This window comes from Delphinus delphis, chromosome 3 (genome assembly GCF_949987515.2).
Source record: "Delphinus delphis chromosome 3, mDelDel1.2, whole genome shotgun sequence".
In the NCBI taxonomy this organism is placed as follows: Eukaryota; Metazoa; Chordata; class Mammalia; order Artiodactyla; family Delphinidae; genus Delphinus; species Delphinus delphis.
This window is the reverse complement of record NC_082685.1, coordinates 4080852-4106242: the sequence shown is the minus strand read 5'-3', so window position 1 is coordinate 4106242 and position 25391 is coordinate 4080852. Positions and strand designations below refer to the sequence as shown.

The 25391-nt window shown below is 62.2% G+C and overlaps 1 protein-coding gene across 1 annotated transcript; it reads left to right on the top strand.

The window, feature by feature from the left end:
- Positions 1-838: 838 nt before the first annotated feature.
- On the top strand, positions 839-20636 carry GNA11 (G protein subunit alpha 11). Its single transcript, XM_060007426.1, has 7 exons — positions 839-1013; positions 11475-11659; positions 13919-14073; positions 14490-14618; positions 17386-17515; positions 17600-17753; positions 18494-20636. Exons 1-7 carry the CDS (start codon positions 878-880, stop codon positions 18682-18684), a joined length of 1080 nt encoding a protein of 359 aa, XP_059863409.1. The 5' UTR covers positions 839-877; the 3' UTR covers positions 18685-20636.
- Positions 20637-25391: the final 4755 nt, after the last annotated feature.

Below are 25391 nucleotides of genomic sequence, written 5' to 3'. Positions count from 1 at the left end.
CTGGTCCATGCCTGATATACAGCAGGTACTCCATTAATGCTCGTCCCATACGTGGCATATAGCAGGCTCTGTATTAATGCTAAGCCCAGGCCTGGTATAGAGAAGACGTTCCATTAATATTTGTTCCAAGAACGGAGGAGACGAAGGTTCGTTTCCGGTCAGGTAATGCCAGGGCGCCCCAGGAGGCCGTGAGGGCTGGTACCCCAGTGCCTCACGTTGGGCCTAGGTCGCTCAGCCTCGCGACCGCAGCTGCGGGTCCGAACTTCTCGCTCCGGGGCCGAGAGAGCCGCCGGGCCGAGCGGGGCCGAGCGGGGCCGAGCGGGGCCGAGCGGGGCCGAGCGGAGCCGAGCGGAGCCGAGCCAGCCTGACGAGTCCTCCACATTCCCACAATCCCGGGCGGCCCCGCCCGGCTCCCGGTTGCGCGTCCCCCTTCCCACGTCGGCGCAACCAAACCCGCGGGCGCGCCCGCCTCGCCCCTCCCCGCCCCGCCCGCGCGACGCCCCGCCCATCCCGACCGCTAGTCCCGCCCCCGCGGCGGGCGCGCAGGCCGCCGCCCACTCCCATTGGCCGTGCCGCCTGCCCGTCGGCGCTGTCCGCGCGCTGGTTAGGTTGTGAGGCGCTGTCGCTCGGTCACGGCGGCTGCGGTTGGCGGCGGCGGCGGCGCCAGCGGTTGTGGCGGCGCGGGTGGAGGGTGGCCGGGAGGGACCAGCGGCTGAACGGGACCGGTGCTCTCAGGCGGCCGAGGCGGACCGCCGGCCCAGGGGCCGAGCGCCGAGGGCCGGGCGGGCGCGGCCGGGGCGGCTCGGGGCCAGGGCCGGGCCGGCCGGGGGGCGGTGGCGGGGGCGGCCGGCGGGCGGCCGGGACCGGGGCCGGGACGATGACTCTGGAGTCCATGATGGCGTGTTGCCTGAGCGATGAGGTGAAGGAGTCCAAGCGGATCAACGCCGAGATCGAGAAACAGCTGCGGCGGGACAAGCGCGACGCCCGGCGCGAGCTCAAGCTACTGCTGCTCGGTGAGTGGGGCCGGGCCTGCGGGGTTCGGGCCGGCGGTGCGCGTGGCGGGCGGGCGGGGCGGCCCTGCGTACTGGCCACGGCCCTGCGTGCTGTCCAGAGCGGGCTCGACCCCCGCGGGGTCAGCCCTTGCCTACCTGTGCTGTCCACCTCTGGGCCACCCGATCTCTGCAGCCTGTGTTGTCTAGGTTGAGTCCCTGACATCAGAGGGGCCAGGCCCTGCCTCTGTTGTCCACATCAGCGCCCCAGACCCTCGGGATCTGCTCGCGCCTATGCTGTCCGTGGCAGGTCACCAGTCCTTGCAGGGTCAGCGCCTGCTTCAGCTGTCCAGATCAAGCCCCAGTTTCCTTCAGGATCAGCCCCTGTCTCTGCTGTCCAGGCGGGGTCCCCAGGACCCTTTGGGATCAGTCCGTGCCTCTGCTGCCCAGCCCCTGATCCCTGCAGGGCCAGCTTCTGCTTCTGCTGTCCCGTTCGGGCCCCCAAAACCCTCGAGGGCCTGCCTTCTAACCCCTTCTCAGGAGACAAGCCTCCTCCCTGCACAGGACTGGTCCTCCATCCCTGCCCCCAACAGGTGTGCCCCCTCGCTGCCCCCAGCATCTATTCAGGGCCAGACCTTTGGGCTGTAATCCACAAGACGCACCCCTTGCCTCCTGGCATCCCTTCTCTACTTTTCCCACCAGGTGGAGCCCTGTTCCCTGCAGCCCCCGTTCCCTGAGGCCAGTCGGAAAACCCATGTCCCTCCCCAGTGGAGAGCAATCTGTGGGGGAGAAGACAGCCTTTTCTCTCTTCTTGGGGCCGGGGCGGGTGGAGCCCTGACGGAGCAACCGTCTCCGTCCGGCCCCTCTCCTTACGTCCGAGTGGGAGCCGGGTCTCCTGGGTCCTCTTCCCCCTCCTGGAGAGGATTCCCGTCCAAGTCTCCGTCTCCCCCACTGCGCACCTGTTGCACGGAACTAGTCGGCCCAGCAGTCGGCAAGCTGTTGTCACCCCAAATAAGGGTTGTTGGAGGACTTACCTCCGCAGTCAAAGGCAAGAAGGTCGTTTACACAAGCGAAGCCCTTGCCCTGCCTTCTCCGGAGCTCTGCTGCATTCCTGCACTGTGGGGAAGGTTGGAAATGCTGTTGTGATGGGCCCCTGGTGGAAGAGGGGTCTGCCACCGAGGGGTCCACCCGCAGGACGGTGCAGGGTCGGAGGCGGTGAGTCGCTGGAGGCCGTGGGTCTTGGAGGGACTGCCTCGCTCCTCCCACCTGTGGGGACCCTCTGGGTCCTCCCTTTGATTAAAATACCTTCCCTGTTTTTTTTTCCAAACGTTCCACTTTACCTAAAGGCTATAAAATGGGCCATCTTTGCAGAAAAGACAGGCAGAGAGTAACGGTAAAGTTTGGAGGAAACTTGCAGTGGGGTCCCAGTGGCACCTGGGAGGACAGCATGGCCCTGGCTGCCTTACACCAACAGAGGTAGAATTTATTTTCAGAGGGGGGTTGAGAAGTTACCAGCATGTTAATGTTACCAGACAGTCGGCCTTGCCTGGGGGCTGGGGGCTGCATGAACCTCTGCACGCCCCTGCTGCCTGCCCTGTGCGCACCCAGGCTCCAGATTGACGTGGGGTTCAAGGGTACGGGTCGGTGGCCTGTGATCTTGCAGCCTTGCTGTGTGTCTCTGGTCTCCCTGGGCTGGGGCTGAGGAGCCTTGCAGGGGATCTGGATGTGCCCAGCGCCCACCCATGGGTGCGGGCTGTTGGCTGCAGGAGCACCTGGGTCTGAGGTCCCACCCCTCCCCCCGCTGGCTTGCAGGACAGGGAGTCTGCACCCTCCTGGGAAGCTATTAAGTCCTAGGCATGGGGGCAGATAGGAAGATGAGAGCTTGGGGGTCCAAGGTGAAGGTTTATGACACCAGGAGGGCGGCTGTGAATGCCAGGCGGAGCTCCAGGGGACGTGCTGGGAGCCGGGGGGTGCCGAGCAGCATCCCTGCCCCACCCACTCCATGCCGGGAGCACCCCCAGTCATGAGAACCACAGACATCCCCAGCTGTGGCCCAGTGTCCCCCAGGGGCAGAATCCCCCCTGCCCTGTGTCAGCACACAGTGTAAAATGCGTGTTGCAGAGCCGGTATGTGATCGGTGTTCGCTTGTTTTGTCAGATGCTTTGTGGGTGCTTGAAAGGTGAATGCTTTTGTCACTACGGTCCAGAGCCACATACGTGTGTGCCGTCAACACGCAACATGTCTACAAACACGTGTGATAGGTGTGTTCGGTTTTGTTGGTCCTGTTACTCCAGGCCACATCCTCATTCACAGTCATCTGTGGTGAGGAATGGGGGTAGTGAGCGTCCCTGCAGCGGATACACCGGGATCCCCACGGCTCGGCGTTGCTCTCCCACTTTACGGAAGAGGACCCCCAGGCCCAGTTAGGAGCTCCGGTGGGGGTCCCGGGCAGGCCCGCCGGCTTCTGCCTCCCGTGATCCCTCCTGGTGCAGGTGCAGTCCCCTGCCCCCGCGTTTCTGCCACTCAACAGAGAACAACCGAGGAGGCCCCTCGTCCATTCCTTAGGACAGGTTTCCCCTTGAGAACTGAGGCCTACCGCAGGAAGTGCCGGTCCAGGAGCTGAGTGGCTCCGGGATTTCTAAATAAAGCAGGGCGGTCAGTTCCACAGGCTTCCTGTCCAGCCCGCTGTGGCCCCGAGGGCGGTAGAAAGGGCCGGAATCCGGCCTGGGGTGTGGTGGCCCCGGCGGGAAGGGTGCGCCTGCCCTGCTTGGAGGCGCGAGTGGAACGTGGCCGTGGCTCCTGGCGGTGGCCCTGCCTGTCCCCCGCAGACCCTGATGGCTGGAAGCACCTGGGGCCCTGGGCCACCGCTCGTGGCCCACCCCAGGATGAGTCTCAGGGGCTTAAAAGTTAGATGAAATTTTGTGTCGCTGAAAGGGTGGGCGCCATCCCTGGAGGTGCAGGAGCCCAGACTTGCTGTCAGAGCCCCTCTCCCTCGGTGTCCTGCGTGCCAGGCCAGTGGGAATCTCCCTCCCCTTGGGCCCGAGCACGGCCTCGCCACGTGTGTCCCTGGGCTCCGGACTCCGTGTGCACAGATGCTTCCCGGCCTCTGCTGAGCTGCGCTGGTCGCTGCCTGAGAGCCTCGGATGTTTAACCACAAAAGGTTTCACTTTCTGATTTTTGTGGTGGAGCCCTTCTCCCTGCGGCCTGAGAACAGGTCGCAGTCACTGCTACTCCTGGGCTGGGAGTTTGGAGCAGCTGCAGACAGAGCCGAGTGGGGACCCCTGGCAGGAGGGATGGGAGCCCGTTTGTCCCTCCTCTGCCTCGGAGGGCCTTGGGGGCAAAGTCCAGCCCTGGGTGGGCGGGTCTGGTCTGGGCCGGGTGTGCGGAGCTGGGCTGCACTCAGGGGGAACGGCCATCTCTGGTCCCCATAGGGCGCTCCTCTCCCATCAGGACAGTGAGCCGCGGGGCCTGTCAGCCCAGTGTCCGTGGACGGGATTGGGGCATCTCCACGGGCTTCGGGGGCACCCGCGTGCGGGGTTAGTTTTTGGCGGAACTCCAGCTGCTCTCAGAACCGGGCCCCAAGGCCACAGGCTTGCTGGCTGGGGAGTTTGTGCCAATGCGCCCCAGCCCCCTGCTCCCGGGTGGCCGCGGTCTCTGCCCTTGGCCCAGGCGTGGGGCGCCTGGCGGGTCACTACCAAGGTGTCTGCCCCTCGTTTTCCCCACTACATCTCCCCTCCGGGGCAGGCCCTGCCACCCCATGGCCCAGCACAGAGCCCTGCGGACCTGAGATGTTTGCTGGGTGGCTTTGATTGGCTAACTGAACTCAGTTCCCTCAAGCAGGTCGAATGGGGGTGACTGGGCGCCCCGACTTAGGGCATCCTCACATCCTGCCTGGACGTGAGGTTCCCTGCTCCGGGGCCCGTTGCCACTGCTGGTGGCCCTCTGCTGTGATGCGTGGACAGACAGGGACTCAGGGGCACAGCTCGCAGCTGCCGCCCTCCCGAGGCCTTGTGAGTGGGCTTGGGGGTGCTCCAGAGCGAGCACAGCCTCGGCTCCCCGCCTGCAGCACTGTTGGGGGGAAGGCCGCAACACCTGCGAGGCGCTGTGCCCTCCCGTGGTCACTGCTCTCCCAACGGAGGGCTTTACCCGGGTTGACAGGCTGCCCCGGCAGCGCTGGGAGGCGGGTCCCGCCAGGACCGAGCTGGAGAGCGCGGTGGGATTTCAGTCCCCGTGCCTCCCGAGCCTCGGGTTTCCCTGCTGTGGAAGGAGAGCGTCCCCCAACTCCCGGACTGTGAGAGGGTCAGTGGGGGCGACGCATGTCAAACTGGGGAGTGCCGTCTGTGCCCTTGTCTTTATTCACGGTATCGCGCTGGCTGGCAGTCCCTCTGCGGCCGAGCGGGGACCTCCCTGTCTTGCGGTGGGGTCTCCGGAGCTTGGCCCTCAGGGCTGGGCCTCTCGTTTCCTGATCTGATCCCAGCGCCTGCCAAGGAGGTTTGCTTACGGACCTCGGTTGGCGTAGAGCTGAAAGGTCAGACCCCCCACGGAGGCGGGTCGCCCCGTCTCTGCCCCATTGGTCCTCTCTGCTGAGCCTCGACAGGTGGGTGGGGGCCTTCCCGTCCCCCAGGCTGGGCAGCTGGGCTGCACGGCAGGGTTGGGCAGGACTGGGGCTCATACCAGTCTCCCCGACTCCTGAGCGTTAGGCTTCAGGAAGCGCTGCACTAGGACCTGGCACGTGGGACAAGAGGGGGGCTGGCCCAGGGGACCAGTGTCTGCGCCTGGAGTCACCTGGGCAGGGGACGCTGGACCTGCTGACTTAGCGGCCACGGTGTGGAGGTCAGATGAAGGGATGAGTCCCGAGGTCTGCCCTGTTGTCCTCCCTCCTGGCCCCTGTCTGCGCTGGCGCCCGCTGCTGCGGTGTCTCTGAAAGGCCCGTGGCTGGCCCGGGAGAGCTCCCCCGGTGCTCTCACATTCGCTCACTTCCCTGGGTGGCGGTGACCGTGGACCACGAAGAGATGGACGGACGTGAAGCCCGAAGACCTTAGCCTGTTGAGGTCTGACAGTTACTGGTTGTGTGACCTCAGCGAAGCTTCTTGACCTCTCTGTGCCTCAGCTCCTTCACTTGTCCAGCAGGAGGTGGGGTGATAGATGTACCACTGAATGAATGGATGAGCGGGGGCGAGGGGAGCCTGCAGTTGCCTTCCTTGGCTGCACGAGGTGTTTGCACTTTCTCCAGCAGAAGGTCGTCGTGCCTCTTTGATCTTGGACCTGTTGACACAGCTCGGGGCCATGTTGGATTTCTGGGCTGTGTTTCCAGGAGCCCAGATCCCCGGCAGTGCTCTCGCCTGGGCCTCCTGTGGTCCTGGGGTTCCTGGCTTCACTGCCCACATTCTAGAATTAGGGATGGCTGGGCGGCAGCCCTGAACCCCAGCTTCTGACACTAGTGTTCTCTTGCTAGATCGTGGCCACTTGCCCCGGGGGCCATGGATCCTGCACACCTTGAGTCCCACTGGGATGATGTCGGACCAGCACCATCCTTCCTGTCCTCCAGGCCCTTTCCCTGCCCCTCTTCTCTCCCACATTTGAGGAGTGGCTGCCTGGGCTCAGACATAATTCCTCCCGGTCTGCGGTCCTAGATCTTGGCCGACCGTGCAGGCGAGACAGTGGCTTTCTCCCTCTGTCGCAGGGATGGGGCTGCTCTCCTCCTTCCTCTTCTCCAGTTAGTCTCAGCTGGGCAACTGGTGATGCCACTGAGCACGCCCAGAGATCGTCCTGCAGGCTCCCGGCCCCGCTGTGCTGTCTGGCCCCTGCCAGGCCCCCAGGGGCAGGACCCCTCACATGGGTGGTGCCCCCAGGGGCCCCCATTCTTGGAGTTAGGGCAGGGGATGCAGAGGACCTGAGGGGGACACGTGACAGAACCGGGACTGTGGATTGGGGCCGAGTTCATTGGGTTCATTCGGGAAAAATGTGTGCGGTGACTTCTGCGGGCCGGGCCTGTGCTGGGGCTGGGTGTGAGGCTGCTGGCAGAGCCCCGCCCTCGGGGAGCTGGCTCCCAGCAGGGACAGACGGGAGCAGCAGGCCAGGAGCAGGTGGGGCGCTGGGGGCACTGGGGCCCTTCCTGGAAAACGTGAGTTTGGGTTTCTGTGCAGGGAGTTGGGGTGGCGTTCGGGAGGGGCAGGACCCGATGCGTGGGCGACGTGAACAGTGGTGTCACGCGCCGGCCCCGGGCCGCAGTGCCACGGCTGTCCTCGTGCAAGGTTGGGCTGGTTGCGTTGTGGGGGACAGTGGGGGCCAGGGGACCCACAGACACGAGCTCGGAGTCTGAGTACAGCCAGGACCTGGGGCCACTCGGCGTCCTCGCTGGGAGGGGGTGTGGCGGTAGGTGCCCTCTGCACCTGTGCAGGTGCGTGGCTAGAACGAGGCCCATCACGGGGTCTCACACGGTCTTGCTTGAGGGGGGCCTTCCTCTTCTCCCTGGTGGGCAGCTGTTGCAGGTTTTTTTTTTTTATAGATATTTATTTGGTTGCGCTGGGTCTCAGATGCAGCTTGCGGGCTCCTTAGTTGCAGCACGTGGGCTCCTTAGTTGTGGCTCCCAGGCTCCTTAGTTGTGGCATGCGAACTCTTAGTTGCGGCACACGAACTATTGGTTGTGGCATGCGAACTCTTAGTTGTGGCATGCATGTGGCATCTAGTTCCCCAACCAGGGATCGAACCTGGGCCCCCTGCATTGGGAGCGTGGAATCTTGCACCAGGGAAGTCCCCATGACCAGATCTTCAGGGGGAACTGACCAAGGGCGGGGCAGGATGAGCTGGAGCTGCCAGGGACCCCCGGGTGGTGGCTACAGCAGATAGGCCTGGCCGTGAGGTCCAGGTGGGCCTCGCACCCCGAGACTTCTCTGAGCAGGAGGCTGTTGGCTCGGGCGTGTTGGGGGGCCCGGGTCCCAGCTCCCGGCACTGGGTGCCGGCAGCGGGTGCCGGCAGCATGTGGGCTGAGTTGGGCCAGGGGGTGGGCACCTGGAGAGGACGCTGTGGCGGCTCTGCGTCCCCCGGAGCCTTTCCTCCCTCCCTCCCTGGCCAGTGGTGGCCGAGCTCTGGCCAGCTGGGCCTGCCGGTTCCAGACCCCAGGGCCCGCAGCTCCGGCCTTCCACCCACAGCTCTGCCGGGAGGTGCCTGCTGGGACTGGCACCTGTCACTCAGTCGCTGTTGGCCCTGAGCACAGGTGACACGCCACCCTCGACGTGCGGCTCGTGGGGCTTTCCTCCGGGGGCCCGGCCTCTGCAGCCGCCACCTCCACAACCTCCTTTCTCTGTCCTTCCTGGCAAGGTGGCATGGCCCAGGCGGGGTCACTGACTGTCCCGCCTCCTGGGCCACACTGTCCCCAGGGTGTCCCTTTTGCTGCGTTCTCCCCCAGCTTTAGTGAGACGTAAGTGCCACGCGTGTTGTGTGGTTTAAGGGGTGCACGTGAGTACTTGACACGTGGATTGCGACATGATCGCTCGTGAGGCCCGTCACCGCCCCGTCACCACCCCCTCACCTCACTAGTGCCTTTTGCTCCTGCACTTGATCGCGGTGCTGTCTTCGCAGCGGCTCCTCTGCCCCCAGCAGGGTTCGGGCCATGTGCCTCGTCCAGGACCTCCGACGTCTCCAGGGCCAGTTGTGTTTCCGGCTTCCGAGGGGTCCGTCTTCCGTTTCTTGGTTTTCGGGGCGTGTCCCAGCTGCGTCGTCTGTGTTGGGCACCGGGGCGTCCCCCGTTCTCCCTCGGCCACTCTCTGGCCGGTGATCACGGCTCCTCCGTGAACACCCGCTGTCCCTTGGTTGTTGGCACGGGCGCGTGCACGTGTGTGAGACCCTCGGTGTCCTGCGCTGCCTCTGGGGAGCTCTGGGGGGGCTGCCTGTCCTTTGCGCACCCGTTTTGGAGACGCTGGCTGTGGTCTGAAGTCAGCAGGCTCTCTCTGGATCTCCCCGCGCCCTTGTGCTCGGGCAGCTCTCTTGCCCCTCCTGCAGTTCAGGGGGGTGGACTCAAGGGGCAGCGCCCCGGGGCCTGAGTGGCTGCCCTTTTCCACCTCAGCTGACCTGTGGCTGCAGGGGGTTGGGCTTTAGTGGCCACTGGTCTGATGTTTCTGGTGAGAGGCCCTTCCAAACACCAGCAGGGCACGTATCTTTTTACAGTAGCATAGTGTCAAAAACAGGGGTTCTCACCTGGGGGTTCCTGCCCCCAAAGGACATTGGGCAGTGTCTGGGGATGTCTGTGTGTCACACTGAGGGGATCCTGGCATTGAGGGGGCGGGGCCAGGGGTGCTGCTCAACACCCCAGAGTGCCCGGGCTGGCCCCAGTGTCAGCAGTGCTGCGGGGACCCTGGTCCAGAGGAAACCACGCAGGGCATGGCATTCCTGTGTGTCGCCTCCCCTCCCCCACCCCGCCTCCTGCAACGAGGGAGGAGTGCGTGGACCCCTCAGGGAGGTGTGGGGTCACATGGGGTCCTCGCCCCTCCTGCCTCAGAGCTGGGGTGGGGCCTTGGTGGGAGTGGGCGCCTGGCCTCTGGTTGATGTTGCGGCAGCAGTGGGATGGAAGGTGGCATTGGCGTAGTTACCACTCGGTGACAGAACCAGAGTCGTATTCTTTTATTCGTAAAAGGACCCAGTGCCTTGATGGAGGTCCTAGAAAGGGGCAGCTGCAGTGAGGCGGCCTCTGCTCTGTCTCCCCAGGTGGGCTCAGGCATCCGTGGTCAGTTACTCAGACGCGGGCGAGGGCCTCCTGCTGCAGGATGGTGTGGTCACTGCAGGCCGCTCAGAACCCATGTCTTCTCCGGGAGCTCCCGGGCAAGGAGGCGGGCAGCAGATGCCTGAGAGAGACTCCCTGAAAGGCAGCGGTGATGGGTCCCAGTGCAGAGGGGAGCTGCCTGCCCTGCGCCCACGGCACCGGTGGCTGTGAGCCGGATGGCGTGCAGGGCAGGACGCAGCTCAGGCCCCTTCGTTGGGGTGGGGGACACAGGTGACTCTGAGACAGGGTGGGGAGGATGAGCCCAGGCGGGCTGGGGCGAGTCTGGGGGGTTCTGAGTCCCCAAGAGGGGGCCTGGGGGCTTCAGTACATGGGTGAGTGGGGACCTGTGTTGGTTATCAAGTAGGGGTTTGAGGCCATGCGTCCTTAGGCTGTAGAAGTTCTCTCCCGCTGTGCAATAAAACCACCCTGTAATTTAGTAGCTGAAAATAGCACACAGGCAGATTCTGAGGGTCAGGAGTCGTGGGGGTTCTGGCTCGGGGTCCCTTATGAGGTTGTAGAGCACGTGTTGGCCGGGGCTGCCTCATCTGAAGGCCCAGTGGGGCCGGAGAAGCCGCTTCCAGGGTGGCCCCTCACATGGCTCCTGCCCACATGGGCCCTCAGGGACGGCACTGCCCCCCGGCCCCCGCGAAAGTCCTACAGAGGACGGGGAGCCCCGTGACTCGTCTTGGAAGTGACAGGCCATCCTTGGTCAGATTCTTCTGGTTGGGAGGGAGGCACTGAGTCCAGCCCGCCCTCCGGGAAGGGTCAGGCTCCCCCTCTGCACGGAAGACATCCCAGAGATTTGTGGGCACATTAAAGCCACTAAAATGCAGTCCCTGCGTGTGGAGGTGAACAAAAGTGGGGGTACGGCTTTGCCGCTTAGAGAGTGACAGGGCGGTGAGAGGCTGGAGCAGGAGAGGAGCCCTCCCTCCTGCCGCAGCGCTGGTGCCGGGTGGGGCTGGCCAGCCCTTGATCCCGGAGACTCCGTGTGCCCTTCTCTGAGGTGGGGCCTTGACACCTGACACCTGGAGGGTGGTGGGACAGAGAGGGGAGGGGCCCCGGGCACCCAAAGGGCCTCTGGGCTGACAGGGACGTGGGCCTTGGGGCTGTTCAAGCGCCAGAGTCACGCTCGGTCTCGGAGTGGCGTGAGGTTGGGTGAGGTACAGGTTCAGGGGCTGCTGGGGACTGTGGGGGGCATGGCCCAGCGCCCTGCGAAGGCCCAGCGTGGCCTCGACGCAGATGCCAAACTCGTGCCCTGAAGGAAAGCTGTTCTGATCAGAACAGCCGTGGGTTGGCGGGACGTTGTCACATGAGGGCATGTGGGACAAGGGAGCTCGTCACGTGACCAGTTAAGGGGGTGGCAGCATCTGGGGGAGACACTTCACTGCTCCTGGCCTCCAGTTCCTCGGCTGTGGCCAGAGTTGAATTCAGACCCAAGTTGCCGCAGGTGCCGCGGCTGCTCCCTTCCCGTCCCTGCCCACGTTGTTGTCCCGACCTCCTCTGAGCCTCGGCGGCCCCTGTAGACAGGGTGTGCGTGGGAGGACGCGGCCCGCCCTGTTGTCCAGGCAGCAGCGGCTGGCCAGGCGCATCCCCACCTCGAGCCTCGTGGGCGGGACTCCGCGTGTTCGGGGCTCCTCGTGGGCGGGGCTTCTCGTGTGCAGGGTGCGGCGAGCCCACGGCTCGGGTCGCGGGTCCGGTCCCGCTGGGTCTCACTGGGCCATTTGCAGGCACGGGCGAGAGCGGGAAGAGCACGTTCATCAAGCAGATGCGCATCATCCACGGGGCGGGCTACTCGGAGGAGGACAAGCGGGGCTTCACCAAGCTGGTGTACCAGAACATCTTCACCGCCATGCAGGCCATGATCCGGGCCATGGAGACCCTCAAGATCCTCTACAAGTACGAGCAGAACAAGGTGAGGCCCGGGCGGGAGCGCCGGGCGCGGCGGGGCGTCCTACAGGGGGCAGAGTGAGTCCTGGCCCCCTCTGCGGGCCAGCGTCCTACCAGGCACTCCACGCACTGTATCAGGCCCTCTGTGCCCCCCGGGGGTGGCACGTTCTCTTATTTCCTTCAGTAACAGCTTATTGAGAAAACGTACATACCAAGTCACCCATTTAAAGTGTGCAATTCACTCATTTTTAACATATTCACAGAGTTGTGCAACCATTGCCTCTAATTCCATAACGTTCTCATCACTCCAGAAAGAAACCCTGTCCCCACTGGCAGTCACCTCCCCTACGCCTAACCCAGCCCCTGACAACCAGGAACCCACTCCCTGTCTCTGTGGATCTGCCTGTTCTGGACATTTCCCATCAATGGAATCACACCCCGTGTGTCCTTCTGTGTCTGGCTTCTCTCACTGAGCATCGTGATCTCAGGGTCCGTCCACGTTGCAGCGAGTGTCAGTGCCTCACTCCTCTTTGTGGCTGAATGATGCTCATTGTGTGGAGGGACACATGGTTTGTCCATCGTCCATCGACGGACGCATGGTTGTTCCCACTCTTCTGGCTCTCGTGGACATGCTGCTGGAACACTCGTGTGCAGGTTTTTGTTTGCACGCCTGTCCTGGTTTCTCCTGGGCGCGTCCCCAGCAGTGGAGGTGCGAGGTCCAGGGTACCTCTCGGTTCGCCTTCCAGAGGGGCTGCCTGCCTGCTGTCCGAGCGGCGTTGCCCCGGCCGTGCACCAGGGGGCTCTCTCTGGCGGCCTCCCTTGGCTTCGCTTTTGTGGATCTGTTTTCGGGGACTTCTCTTTCAACTCCAGCAGTTTGCCTGGGCTGGCACGTGGCACCGTGTATTGGACCATGTATGTCCAATAGGGTTTAAATTAGTCTGTTTACTTGGAAGCTTAAGAAGGCCAGTCAACCAGATTTCTGATATTGGTGTCTTCCTGCCTTGATGCCCGGTTCACGGGTCATCAGGGACCCTACAGGGCCCAGCACTGGGTCTGGGGCCCGGCCAGCCTGGCTGTGGGAATGAGCATGTAGGGCCTGCTGGAGCTTCTCACCCTCTGGTTCGTAGGATTGCTCGCAGCTGAGGCCCCTCAGCGTCCAGGCCCCACTTTAACCATGGAAGTCCAGAGGCATCTGGAACAGGGATTGGCAGACTAAGGCCTGTCTCTGTAGGTGCAGCCTTGCTGGCGCGGGCCACGGCCACTCGCTTACATGTCATCCCTGGCGGCTTTCGCTGCAGCAGCAGGGACAGCGTGGCCGTAGAAACAGACGTCTGGTCCCTGGCCTACATGCATCCGCAGTTGGGGGTTTTCTGGGGCTGGTGTCTGCTTCTCCAGGCCCAGATTGGGAGGCTGGGAGGGTGAGGCGGGGCTGAAGGACGCTGTTGTGCGGGGGCTGGGGCGGGAGAGCATCCCTGGGAGGTGACCGGTGGGTTCCAGAGCCTGGGCTGGGGCCCCCTCATTCCTTGTTTGGGGTTCTGCCCAGCTGTGTCCCCTCCCCAGTCCCTCAGCCGTGTGGGTGGGACCATCCTGAGCACAGGCATGTGGAGCAGGCTGGAGGAGAGACAGGGGGTCTCCTGGGGGCCTTCTGCCCCCGGCGGGTGTGTGTGTGTGTGTGTGTGTGTGTGTGTGTGTGTGTGGTGCGTGCGCGTGTGTGGGTCTCTGGGGTGGTGTGTCTCAGCGAGGCTCTTTAGGAGCGGGTCTCCGAGCCCTGTGGTCCAGGGTCTGTGGAGGCTCCATCCCAGGGGCATGAGTCATTGGGCCACTGGACTGTTATGATTAGCTCAGCCTCCCCTTCCTGGTGGGTTGCTCTGGTCCCCAGACCCCATCCCAGGCTGCACACGAGAGGACCTATGCCTTCAGAGATCCCGAGGGTTTCAGGAGCTGTGTGCTTGGAGTCGGGGGGCAGGTTCTTCTTAGGTCACAGCAGCTCTCTGTGCCTCGGTTTCCTCACCTGCAGCATGGGAACACAGGGGCAGCCAGTGGTGTTTGTTCCTCTGTCCTGTTTGGGTGCCCCGGGACTGAGGTGCGTGGCGGCCGGGTGGGCCCTGCTCCCGGGAGCTGCCTCCATCTGCATTTTCCTTTGGGGGCCTGGCACTGGGGGGCGATCGCTGCCGGTCGCCCTTGCGTCGTCCTGATGCGTGTTCATGGGAAATGGGAGTCAATGGTTCCGAGTCGGTTGCCGGGTGCTGGCGCTGAGCGTCCCGGCCTGCCCCTCGCCCCACAGGCCAACGCGCTCCTGATCCGGGAGGTGGATGTGGAGAAGGTGACCACCTTCGAGCACCGGTATGTGAGTGCCATCAAGACGCTGTGGAACGACCCCGGCATCCAGGAGTGCTACGACCGCCGGCGGGAGTACCAGCTCTCGGACTCTGCCAAGTAGTGAGTGGGGCCGGACCAGGCCTGGGCGGAGGAGGGTCTGCATGGCGCCTCGTTAGCCGCGACGGGGCGATTTCCCTGCAGGGAGGCGGGTGTCTGCGGGGATTTTCCGTTGTCTCTCTGCCCCTTTTCTGTGTCTCTCAAACTATTCCAAAGTGACAGGTTTGGTTGTGAAAAGCCACCCCTCCAGCCCACAGCCTCTCTTCGGAACCCCGGCGCCGTCCCCATCCCCGGACAGCCGTCCCTCAGAGCTGGGGCGGGGTTCTGTCCCAGGCGTTCCCTGCAGCCTCATTTCGCCCCTGTCCGTTCTCGTCCCAAGTACTTGGGCTGCTTGGGCCCCTCCCAGCGCTCAGGAGACCTGGGATGGCCGGGAGGCCCCTCGTGGGCTGGCCTGAGCGGCCCCGCCTGCTGTGTTGCAGCTACCTGACTGACGTGGACCGCATCGCCACCTCGGGCTACCTGCCCACCCAGCAGGACGTGCTGCGAGTGCGCGTGCCCACCACTGGCATCATCGAGTACCCCTTCGACCTGGAGAACATCATCTTCAGGTACCTGTGCCCCCGGCCCTGGCCCCCGGTGTGGGGCAGCGAGAGAGGGTCCTTGTCCGTGGCTGTCACCAGGTTTCCGAGTGAGCCAGGCCCTGGTGGCGCTGGCAGGGCTGAATGGAGGCGGCCCCGGGGGCAACGGCCTCCTGGTGCGGGCTCCGCGTGGGCCCCAGATGGGGGGAGGGTGCCAGCGCGTGCGTGCTGATGGGCGGGCGGGTGGTCTGGAATCCAGGCCAGAGCAGGGGTGCTCCAGGCGGGCGGTGGAGGAGCCTGAGGGCCCCCGGGGAAGGTGGCTCCAGACCCTTCTGCGGCCCAGTTCCGAAGCCCATGCAGCCAGAGTGAACTCAGGGCCGTCCCCAAGGATGGGCCCCGCCACCCCGTGAGGTCACAGCTTGTCCAGAGCTGCCAGGCGGCAAGGCCAAGTGTGTTTCCCGGGGCAGCCGTAACAAATGACCACAGATGGGCAGCGTAAAATCACAGAAATGCATCCTCTCCGAGCTCCGAGGTCAAGGTGTCGGCAGGGCTGGGTCCTCCTGAGGGCGTGAGGGGAAGCTGCTCCGTCCCCCCAGCTCTGGGGGTGCTGGCAGCCCGCGGCGTCCCTTGGCTTGTAAAAGCCTCGCTCCATCTCTGCGTCCGTCATCACACGGCCCCTCCCTGGGTCTGTGCCCATGTTTCCTTCTTACGGTAACTCCACTGATCACTGGATCCAGGGCTCCTGCTCCAGAGTGACCCTGTCTGAACTAGTGCCATCTGCGGGGACCCCGCTTCCAGATCAGGCTGTGTCCCCAGGTTTCAGGGGGACTGACTGGGGGACACGGTTCGCCCAGGGCTCTGAGGCCCAGGCTCTGGGGTGGGATTCCTGCTCTGGCTGCGAGCCTTCCCTCCCCGCCACTGCATGGGGTCCCTTCTGCTGGGTGAGCCCACCCCAGGGGCCCCAGAGGCAGCGCTGCTGGTGGAGGTCCTGCCCTGTTGCCTTGAAGCACCAGCCCCGGGGGCGTTCAGGGAATCTGTTGGGTTTGCCTTGAGGTGCCCTCTGGCCCCAGGGACCGCATTTCTCAGGCAGAAGCTTCTGGGAGAGGGGGAGAGTCTGGGTGCCCCCAGCTGGCCCCCCATCCTTTCTCACCTGTCAGAGCCCCCGGGGTGCCCTTGGACCCTCAGGAGTTGTAGGCATCACACTGCACATGCCTGATGGTACATTTTCTGGTGAGAGTTCAGCATTTCGGTTTCCTTCTTTTTTGGTCAGATTCTTGATGGGGTCCGGGACCTCAGAGGCCTGCAGGGCACAGGCCGGGGCTATCACTGGCCTTCCTCCCGACCCCACGTTCCAGGGTCCCCTCACACGGCCTCACCTTGGCCTCCGCAGCTACTGTGCCCTCTGTCCAGAACGCCTCCCCCCCCTTCCCACCCCTCCCCCAAGCCTGTGTGTGCGCTCTGCTGCTGTCCACACTGCAGAGTGGCCCTGCACCTCTGCCGCCACTGTCCCTTGGCCAGCCCACCCCTTGTCTGGTCAAGGGCTTACAGAGGGCAGGCCGGGGGCCCGGGCAGGGAGCTTGTGCCCCCATCTTGATCGGAGCTCACACAGCATCCAGTGACAGTGCGATCGGCCTGATGTGTGAGGCCTGAGCCTGGTCCCACACGGACCTCCTGCAAAGACCTGACCCCCCCCCCCCCGCCCCGCCCCTGGAGGCCCAGGTTCCCGCCTGGCTGTACTGGGGAGACTCAGCTCCAGAAAGGCTGTGGCCCCTGACGCCGTCGGCCCGATCGCGCTCCCCAGACTGGCAGCGGCAGCCCGGTGGGCCTGGTGTCCACTCACCCCCCTCCCATACCCTAGGTCACCCTGGCACATCCGCCATCTGCCTGTGCTTGCTAGAACCTCCTCTGAGAAACCCCCGCCAGGCGGATTGGCCTCTGCTGCCTGACTGTCCAACAGCTGTGGACGGGCCTGGCTCGGGGACCCTTGCCTTCTCAGGCTGCTGTTCTTTCTTGCCATTGTCTTCAAAAGTAGAGGGCTTTGGGGCTTCCCTGGTGGCGCAGTGGTTGAGAGTCCGCCTGCCGATGCAGGGGACACGGGTTCGTGCCCCGGTCTGGGAAGATCCCACATGCCGCGGAGCGGCTGGGCCCGTGAGCCATGGCCGCTGAGCCTGCGCGTCCGGAGCCTGTGCTCTGCAACGGGAGAGGCCACAACAGTGAAAGGCCTGCGTACCGAAAAAAAAAAGTAGAGGGCTTCCTCGTCAAAGAAAACTTAAGAAACTCACAAGTAGGAAGCGGGGACCTGTCACCAGTCGTGATGGTCAGGGCGCTGTCCCTAGCGTGTCCCCGCCCCGCCTGGTGTCAGCATCTGTGTGCCGACATCTCCCACTGGACAAGCAGCCTGCTCTCGCCGTGGCTGGGGTGGGTTCCAGCATTTCATAGGTGATGCCGTGTGGTATCCAACAAGGGGAGACGGGTTTCCAGATGTGGGACATCCGAGGTCGCCCGGCTCAGCCCCACCGGGGTCTGTGCCTCACACGCTCCACGGCGCCCCCTGTAGGCCAGGGCCCCTCCCTCGGCAAGCAGGCGCCTGGCTGTCTCGGGGGTCCCCCCTCCCCTGCTTGTGCTGTGTTCTCCTGGCTTAATGGTGTTGCGGCTTTGCTGGCTCTGACAGGTGACTGAGGGGCCCTCGTTGCTCTGATGCCTCAGGGGTCGCTGTGGCTCTGGCAGAGGCGGCTGTGCTGGGGGTGGGCATTGTCATCTGCAGCCCCGCGCTGAGCCCGTGCACCCCGCCCTGCAGGATGGTGGACGTGGGGGGCCAGAGGTCCGAGCGGAGGAAGTGGATCCATTGCTTTGAGAACGTGACGTCCATCATGTTCCTCGTGGCCCTCAGCGAGTACGACCAAGTGCTGGTGGAGTCGGACAACGAGGTGAGGCCCTCGCTGGGCCCAGGGAGGGGGGTGCCCACAGGCCCTTTTGGGGGACCTGCCGCCAACCTGCTGCCTGCCCCTCAGAACCGCATGGAGGAGAGCAAAGCACTGTTCCGGACCATCGTCACCTACCCCTGGTTCCAGAACTCGTCCGTCATCCTCTTCCTCAACAAGAAGGACCTGCTGGAGGACAAGATCCTCCACTCCCACCTGGTGGACTACTTCCCCGAGTTCGACGGTGAGCCCGCCCTAACGGCCTGTCCTGGACGCTGCCAGCGCCTCCCTCACCCTCTCTGGGCCTCGGTGGCCTCGTTGGCGACTCAGGAGTGACACGAGGACGGCGTTTCCCAGGCCGCACGGAGGCCGCGGTGCAGTTAGTGTGGCCGGAGCTCGGCAGGCGCCTCGCAGGGCCCTGGATGGTGGAGAGAGCTTCGTGTCCCCCGGGGGAGCGTCGTCTGTGGGAGGGGGCACCCTGCGGTCACCGCCTGGCAGCCTGTCCCCACCTGCCCAGGGCCCGGGCACGGGGAGGAGCGAGGCGCGGGGGATACGGGGTGAGCCGGACCCCTCCTGCCATCCCCACCCCCCCACGCGGAGACCCCTGGGGGCGCTCCTGGGGGGCAGTCGGGGCTCTGCCACTCCCTCCCCGGCGTCTCCCGGAGGTGCTGCCTGAGGAGCCGGGAGGCCGGGGGGTGGGAGTGTGGGGTAGGGTGGGGGGTCGGGGTGTGGGGTAGGGTGGAGGGTGGGGGTGGGGTAGGGTGTGGGGTGGGCGGCAGGCCAGAGCAGGAGGCTGGCTGCCAGGGGGCAGCAGGGCTGTGGACACATGCCTGAGTGGGGGGGGGGGGGTGGACAGAGAGGAGGCGGGAGCCAGGGAGGTGGGAGGTGGGTCTGCCTGGCAGGTGGGCCTGAGTGAGGGGCTGCTGGGCAGGGGGGCTGCGCGGCTCCCTCGGCTCATCCCGCCCCTCCCCCCTCCTCCGCCAGGCCCGCAGCGGGACGCACAGGCCGCCCGGGAGTTCATCCTGAAGATGTTCGTGGACCTGAACCCCGACAGTGACAAGATCATCTATTCCCACTTCACGTGCGCCACCGACACAGAGAACATCCGCTTCGTCTTCGCCGCTGTCAAGGACACCATCCTGCAGCTCAACCTGAAGGAGTACAACCTGGTGTGACCACGCGGACTCCCGCCAGCCGCCTGCTGGTCGCCAGTCTGCCCCAGGAGTCGGGGTTTTTTCATATTTTTAAACAAATGGTTTTTATTTCACAGTTATCAGGGGATGTACATCTTTCTTCCTACACACCTCGTGCACCTTCTCATCTTTGTCAGTGGCAGAGGCCGCCTTTTTCTGGCCTTGACTCATGGCTTGCTTTTTCTAAAAAAAACAAAAAAAAACAAAAAAGGAAAAAGAAAAAAAAAGAGAACCCACAGAAGACGGGCAGAGATGAGACCTGGCCCCCAGCGGCGCGAGACACTGCCTCCGGGGACAGTTGTTGGCCTGCTTTCTTCTGATCTCCGAAGGCGTGGAGACGCAGAGGCTGGGACTTCTCTTTCTTCCTTGTTTAAGTTATTGACGCCCTCACCACTGTTGCCGGGTTTCTGCCCCGGACTCCAAGACGTGGGGGTGGGTGGCGCCCCCCGCTGCCCGCCCTGGGAAGTGCCTAACCATTTTTTCTTTTTTTTTGAGGAAACAAAAAGCAGCCCCTGGGGCCCTGTCTCACAGCCCTGCCTGCCGCGGGGGCCCGGGGCGTGGTTCTCCGGGTCTTCCGCTGGGAGTGCTCCTGGGCTCTGGGCTCGGTCCCCAACCCTGAGGAAGCCCGCTTGGACTGGGAGCCACTGTTTGTTTTGTTCCATTTTGTACCCAGTTTGGAAGCAGTGAGGGTGGGGTAGGGACTTCTTTCAGAATTTTCTCAGGTCTGTCCCCGAGAGGCAGAGACGCAGGGAGGGTCGCCCTGGCGGGGCTGTGGGTGGCTGGGAGATGCCCACCGCCCTGCACTCTGCCCGGAGCCGAGCTGTCGGGGCTCGTGGCAGCTGGAGGTGGGCCCTCAGCCTGGCCACGGCCACGCACTGAGGGGCCCTCCCCGAGGGCCTGAGGGCCGGTTTCTGGGGGGAGGAAGTGGCCGTCTCATGTGGCGTGGGCCGAGCACTGCAGTGGTTGGTTTTGTGTGGTTGGTTTCTTGCACCAACGTGACGGGAGTGGCCCGCCGGTGGCGCCCCGCACCTGCCCTGCGTACCTGGGCCCTGCGAGTGAGTGCTCAGGGCGGCCCTTGACCAGGGAGTGCAGAGAAACAGCGCACACGTCAGACCAGCCCCACACCAGCCCTGTCCCCGTCCGTCCGCCTCCCACCTCCCTCCTGTGCCTGATACGCAGGGCCCAGGGTGGGGGGCAGGCTTCTCGGCCTGTTTTCCTTGGGCATCTCCACCCGAAGGGCCCTCTCTGGTGCCGTGCGTCCACTTGCGGGGTTTGTGCCATAGCCCTGACGTGCGCCCGGGGACGGTGGTGCCGCTGGCGGTGGGCTCCCAGGGGCCCACAACGCACAGGGAGCCGGGGCAGGCCCTCGAGGGGGAGGCGGTGGGGGGCGCATCCAGAGTGTTAACTTCCGGAGGGGCTGGAGTGCCAAGATCCCGGGGCAAGCCCGGCTGCTGTGCCCAACCTCCCCGCCTGGCTCGCTCGCCTCTGAGGCGCTTGCCCGAGTGCCAACCTACCCCCACTGCTGTGTCACGTCACCCAGCAGAACTGCCCTCCGAGTGCCAACGCCCCAGTGGTGTGAGGGGCCGTGCCGGCTGGCGGGGGTGACCTCGCCCACTTGTATATTAAACAGTCCTGATTTCAGACAATTTAAACCTTAATCTATTTAAAAAAGAATATTATATAAAAATGCTGTTTTTAAACCTTTTGTCATTTGAAATGCATGTATTGTCCGTGCGGGCTGAGGGGCGGGCGCCGTCGGCTCAGTGCCAGTCTCCTGTGGCCGGAGCTGTCCATGTTCAGGCAGCGTGTCGGGGCCCTGACCCCTTAATCCAGAGATATGTGATGGAAATAGACTTTTCATACCTTTCTCCTGAAATGAATTCTGTTTTAAATTGGAATAAATTTTGTTCCTAAACACTCGGCCCCCTGTGGCTTATTTCCTGTTACTGACTGGGGGCGGGGAGCAGCAGAGGGGCCCTGAGGTCCCCGGGTTGTCACCTGACTCCTGTGTGGCCTGCGGGGCCCTGGCACCTTCAGGATGGGGTCTGAGGTCACGGGAGCCGCAGCTCGGCCGCCCGGGGTGTACCTCCTTCCCTGAGCTGGGACTGCGGCCCCAGGGCCCCTGACTTCAGGTCAATGTGCTGTGCTGTGGGCTGGAGCATCCTGCAAGAGGAACTCCTCCTTGTGGGGGGCAGGGGACAGAGATGGGGCCTGGGTTCTGGGCCCAACTGGCCACTCACTGTCGCGGATCCTCTTGGGAAGACGGGCCCCTCCCCCGGCCCCATTTCTTTCTGCAAACCAAGATGTTGGACCAGTGATCTCCCTGCCATCTCTCAGTCTTTTTTTCCTTAAAAAAAAATATTTTTTACATTGTGGTAAATACACCTACAACTTACCAGCTTCACCATTTTTAAATATACAGTTCGGTGACATTAGTTTCATTTGCAATGTTGTGCAACCGTCAGCAGTAATTGTCTACAAAACATTTTCATCACCTCAAACAGAAACTCCGTACCCATTAATCAATAACTCCCCACCCCCTCCCCCAGCCCCTGGCCCCCACCATCCTATTTTCTATGGATTTCACTCCTCCAGGGACTCCATGTGAGTGGAATCACACAGTATTTGTCCTTCTGTGTCTGGCTTCTCACTGAGCATCATGTCCTTCAGGTACATCCATGGTGTAGCAGGTGTCAGGATCTCTTTCCTTTTTAAGGCTGAATCATTTCACTGCGTGGATGGACCACCTTTGTTTATCCATCCGTTGATGGTCACTTGGGTTGTTTCCCCCTTTTCACTGTCGTGAATCACGATGCTGTGAACACAGGTGTGCAAGTATCTCTTTGAGACTCTGCTTTCCATTCTACTGGCTATAAACCCAGAAGTGGAATTGCTGGGTCAAATGGCGATTCCACGTTTAACCGTTTGAGGAACCGCCAGGCTGTTTCCACGGCGGCTGCCCCATTTCTCCTTCCCACCAGCTGTACGCCAGGGTCGCATTTCTCCATATCCCCCTCCAGTTCTATTTACTCACTCATCAGTGGGATGGAAATGCCCTGAAGGCCCCGTGTGTGCCAGGCACTGTCCTAGGCACTGCATATACAGGGAGACAGCACTTATCACCATGACTCAATCTATGAATAAAAAGCAGCAGGGAAGAGTCATTGGCAGCGATAGTGGCCATTTCAGGCAGGCTGTTCAGGAAAGCCCTTTCGGAGAAGGTGGCGTATGAATAGGATGCTGGAAGACGTGAAGAGAAGGGGCCATGCTGTGGTCTGAGGGAGGGGATTGCCAGGCGGAGGGCAGAGCACGTGCAAAGGCCCTGGGGCAGGACCAGCCCTGGTTCATTGGAGGAACAGCAAGGAGGCCCGTGTGTCTGGAGCAGAGTGAGTGAGGCAGAGAGAGGGAGGAGGGGAGGGCAGGGAGGGGTCAGGGCAGGTCGTGCAGAGCCTTGTGGGCCGCGGGGAGGACTTGGGCTTTTACCCTCAGGAAGGTGGGACCCTGGAGGACTGTGGGCAGGGGCGGGACAGGGCCTGACTCAGAGCTCATAGGCGCCCTCTGGTGGCCGCTGCTGGGAGGACAGACTGTGGGGCTGAGGGCGGAATCAGGGACCCGGATGGAGGGGACTCAGCTGGACCAGGTGGGAGATGATGGAGTGGTCCCAGGTGGAGGCGGAGGAGGGAGTGGGATTCGGGAGGTGGGTGCAGGGAGGGAGCCCGCGGATGCTGCCGGCGCGCCTGGCCGTCATGTCCCCCGCGGCCGGCAGGTGCTGCTCGCCTGCTTTCCGCGCCCGTCCGCGCGAACGCGCATCCGCTCCGGAGGTCCTCTCCGCATCCCGGTTCCAACAGGGAAACCGAGGCACAGAGCGGCCGGGCCCTTGCCCTGACGGTAGGCGGCGCCCCCGAGCCTGGGCACCAGCCGCTACCCGGTGCAAAGTGAAAACGCAGGGCCCTTGTTACAAAACCAGGAGGCTTTCAAGACAGAAAACCTTCCGAGCCCGAGTCCCCCGCCCACCAAGCCGGCCCAGGTGGCCGGCGAGGGGATCCTGGCTGTTTCCTCCTTTTGGCTGCGGTGAATCATGCTTTTGTGAACTTGGGTGGGAAAGACCCTCTGGAGACCCTGCTTTCGGTATGGATATACTCGCAGAAGTGGAATCAAATCCGTGATTCATCAGTTAATAAAGGGAGGGGATGGACATTTGTACCCCAGCCTTGGGCCAGCCCTGGTGGGGGCGGGGGCATGACCTTGGGTATGGCCAAGGGCAGTGGCCAGGGAATGACCCAGCTGTGGCCTCCCATCAACTGAGAACTGTGAGGTACTGTAAAACCATGTAGACATCCTATTCCTCATTAAACAGAAAGGGCATTTCTCATACCAAAGGAACAGCAAGGAGATCGTCGTTTCTGAATAAAGGAGAGACTTTTGGATGGGATAAATTTAGGTCCATAAAAAACTCACCAGAGAGAATTCCCTGGTGGTCCAGTGGTTAAGAATCCGGGCTTCCACTGCAGGGGGCACGGGTTCGATCCCTGATCGAGGAGCGAAGATTCTGCAAGCCCGGTGGCACGGGCAAAAATTTAAAAAACAAACAAAAAAAACTTACCAGAGCTACTGGGGTTGTAAATTGGTACACGCACTTTGGCAAAAGAGAGTTAATATCTGGGAAATACCTTGTAACCCAGCAATTCCACAGTTGGGTTTTTTTTTTTTTAATAAATTTATTTATTTTTGGCTGCATTGGGTCTTCGTTGCTGCATGCGGGCTTTCTCTAGTTGTGGCGAGCCGGGGCTACTCTTGGATGCGGTGCGCGGGCTTCTCATTGCGATGGCTTCTCTTGTTGTGGAGCGTGGGCTCTACATGCACAGGCTTCAGTAGTTGTGGCACGCGGGTTCAGTAGTTGTGGCTCACGGGCTCTAGAGCACAGGCTCAGTAGTTGTGGCTCACGGGCTCTAGAGCGCAGGCTCAGTAGTTGTGGCGCACGGGCTTAGTTGCTCTGCAACACGTGGGATCTTCCGGGACCAGGGCTCGAACCCTTGTCCCCTGCATTGGCAGGCAGATTCTTAACCAGTGCGCCACCAGGGAAGCCCCCCTCAGGCATTTCTGATGGGCGTGCAAAATGGGAAAGCCACACCAGAAAAGCATTCAGCCGTTTCTTACAAAGTTATACGTACAATTACCTTATGACCCAACCATCCCGCTTCTAGAAATATCCTAGAGAAATGAGCACTGATGATGATTATAGTGCATGTTTACAGCAGCACTATCCGTTATCACCCCCAAACTGGGAGCAACCCAAATGGCCTTCTACGGGTGAACAGATAAAGGGTGATGAACCCACACAACAGAAAACTACCCAAGAGTCCAAAGGAGAGGGCTCCTGACATGCCCCACTGCATAGGCGGATCTCAGATGCTAAGTGAAAGAAGCCAGTCTCAAAAATTACACAGTGTGTGATTCCATGTATATGACAGTCTCAAAAAGATTCAAAAAACCATAGCAACAAAGACCAGATCGGGCTTCCCTGGTGGCGCAGTGGTTGAGAGTCCGTCTGCCGTTGCAGGGGACGTGGGTTCGTGCCCCGGTCCGGGAGGATCCCACATGCCGCGGAGCGGCTGGGCCCGTGAGCCATGGCCGCTGGGCCTGCACGTCCGGAGCCTGTGCTCCGCAACGGGAGAGGCCACAACAGTGAGAGGCCCGCGTACCACAAAAAAAAAAAAAAGCAGATCGATGGTTTCCAGGGGTGAGGGCTCAGGTGAGGGTCTGGCTATAAAGAGGTACCTGGAGGGGGTTCTTCAGGTGACAGACCATATTCTGTCAACTGTTTTAGCCATAATTTACATGACTGTGTACATTTGTTAAAACACAAAACCGTACACCAAAGGAAGCACCTACCAAGCCACGTAAATTGAAAAAACAAAAAGCAAAATAAATCTTGTTACCAAAAATACCCCCCAAACACAGAAATACCACAGAAGTTGGTGCAGTACCGACTGCCCAGCAGGAGGAAGGGGGTCTTGTTGGAACGGGTATCTGGGAACCCTCTTGGGGCTGACGATACCCTGAATCTTGGCCTAGGTGGGGATCACGTGGGTATCAGTTTCACAGGAAATTATTAGGTTATATGTTCATGTTTTCTGTGTTTTCTGTGTGTGTGTGTGTGTGTGTGTGTGTGTTTGTTTTAATTTTTAGTTCCCTGACCAGGGATGGAACCCACGCCCTCTGCAGTGGAAGGGCGGAGTCTTAACCACTGGACTGCAAGAGAAGTCTGTGTGTGTACTTTTTTTTAATATATGTTTTAAAAATTTACTTATTTATTTATTTGGCTGCGCCAGTTCTTAGTTGCGGCATGCAGGATCTAGTTCCCCAGTCACAGATGGAACCTGGGCCCCCTGCATGGGGAGCGTGGAGTCTTACCCACTGGACCATCAGGGAGGTCCGTGTGTGTGTATTTTTTAAACACACACACAGCTCACCCTGTTATTCCCGAATGAACTAATAGGTGACAGGTGTCCCGCCAGGATGGTACCTCATCTGGAGAGAGAGCAGCTCCTCGCCTGTTTGGGGAAGTGGGAAGATTTGTTGTGAGGCTGGAGAAATTCACAGAGTATGGGCCCCGGAGGAGGGGGAATCAAGGCACCTGTTTTTATTTCTCTGAAGTCAGCGGGATGCCGCCCTGGCCCTGTGTGATG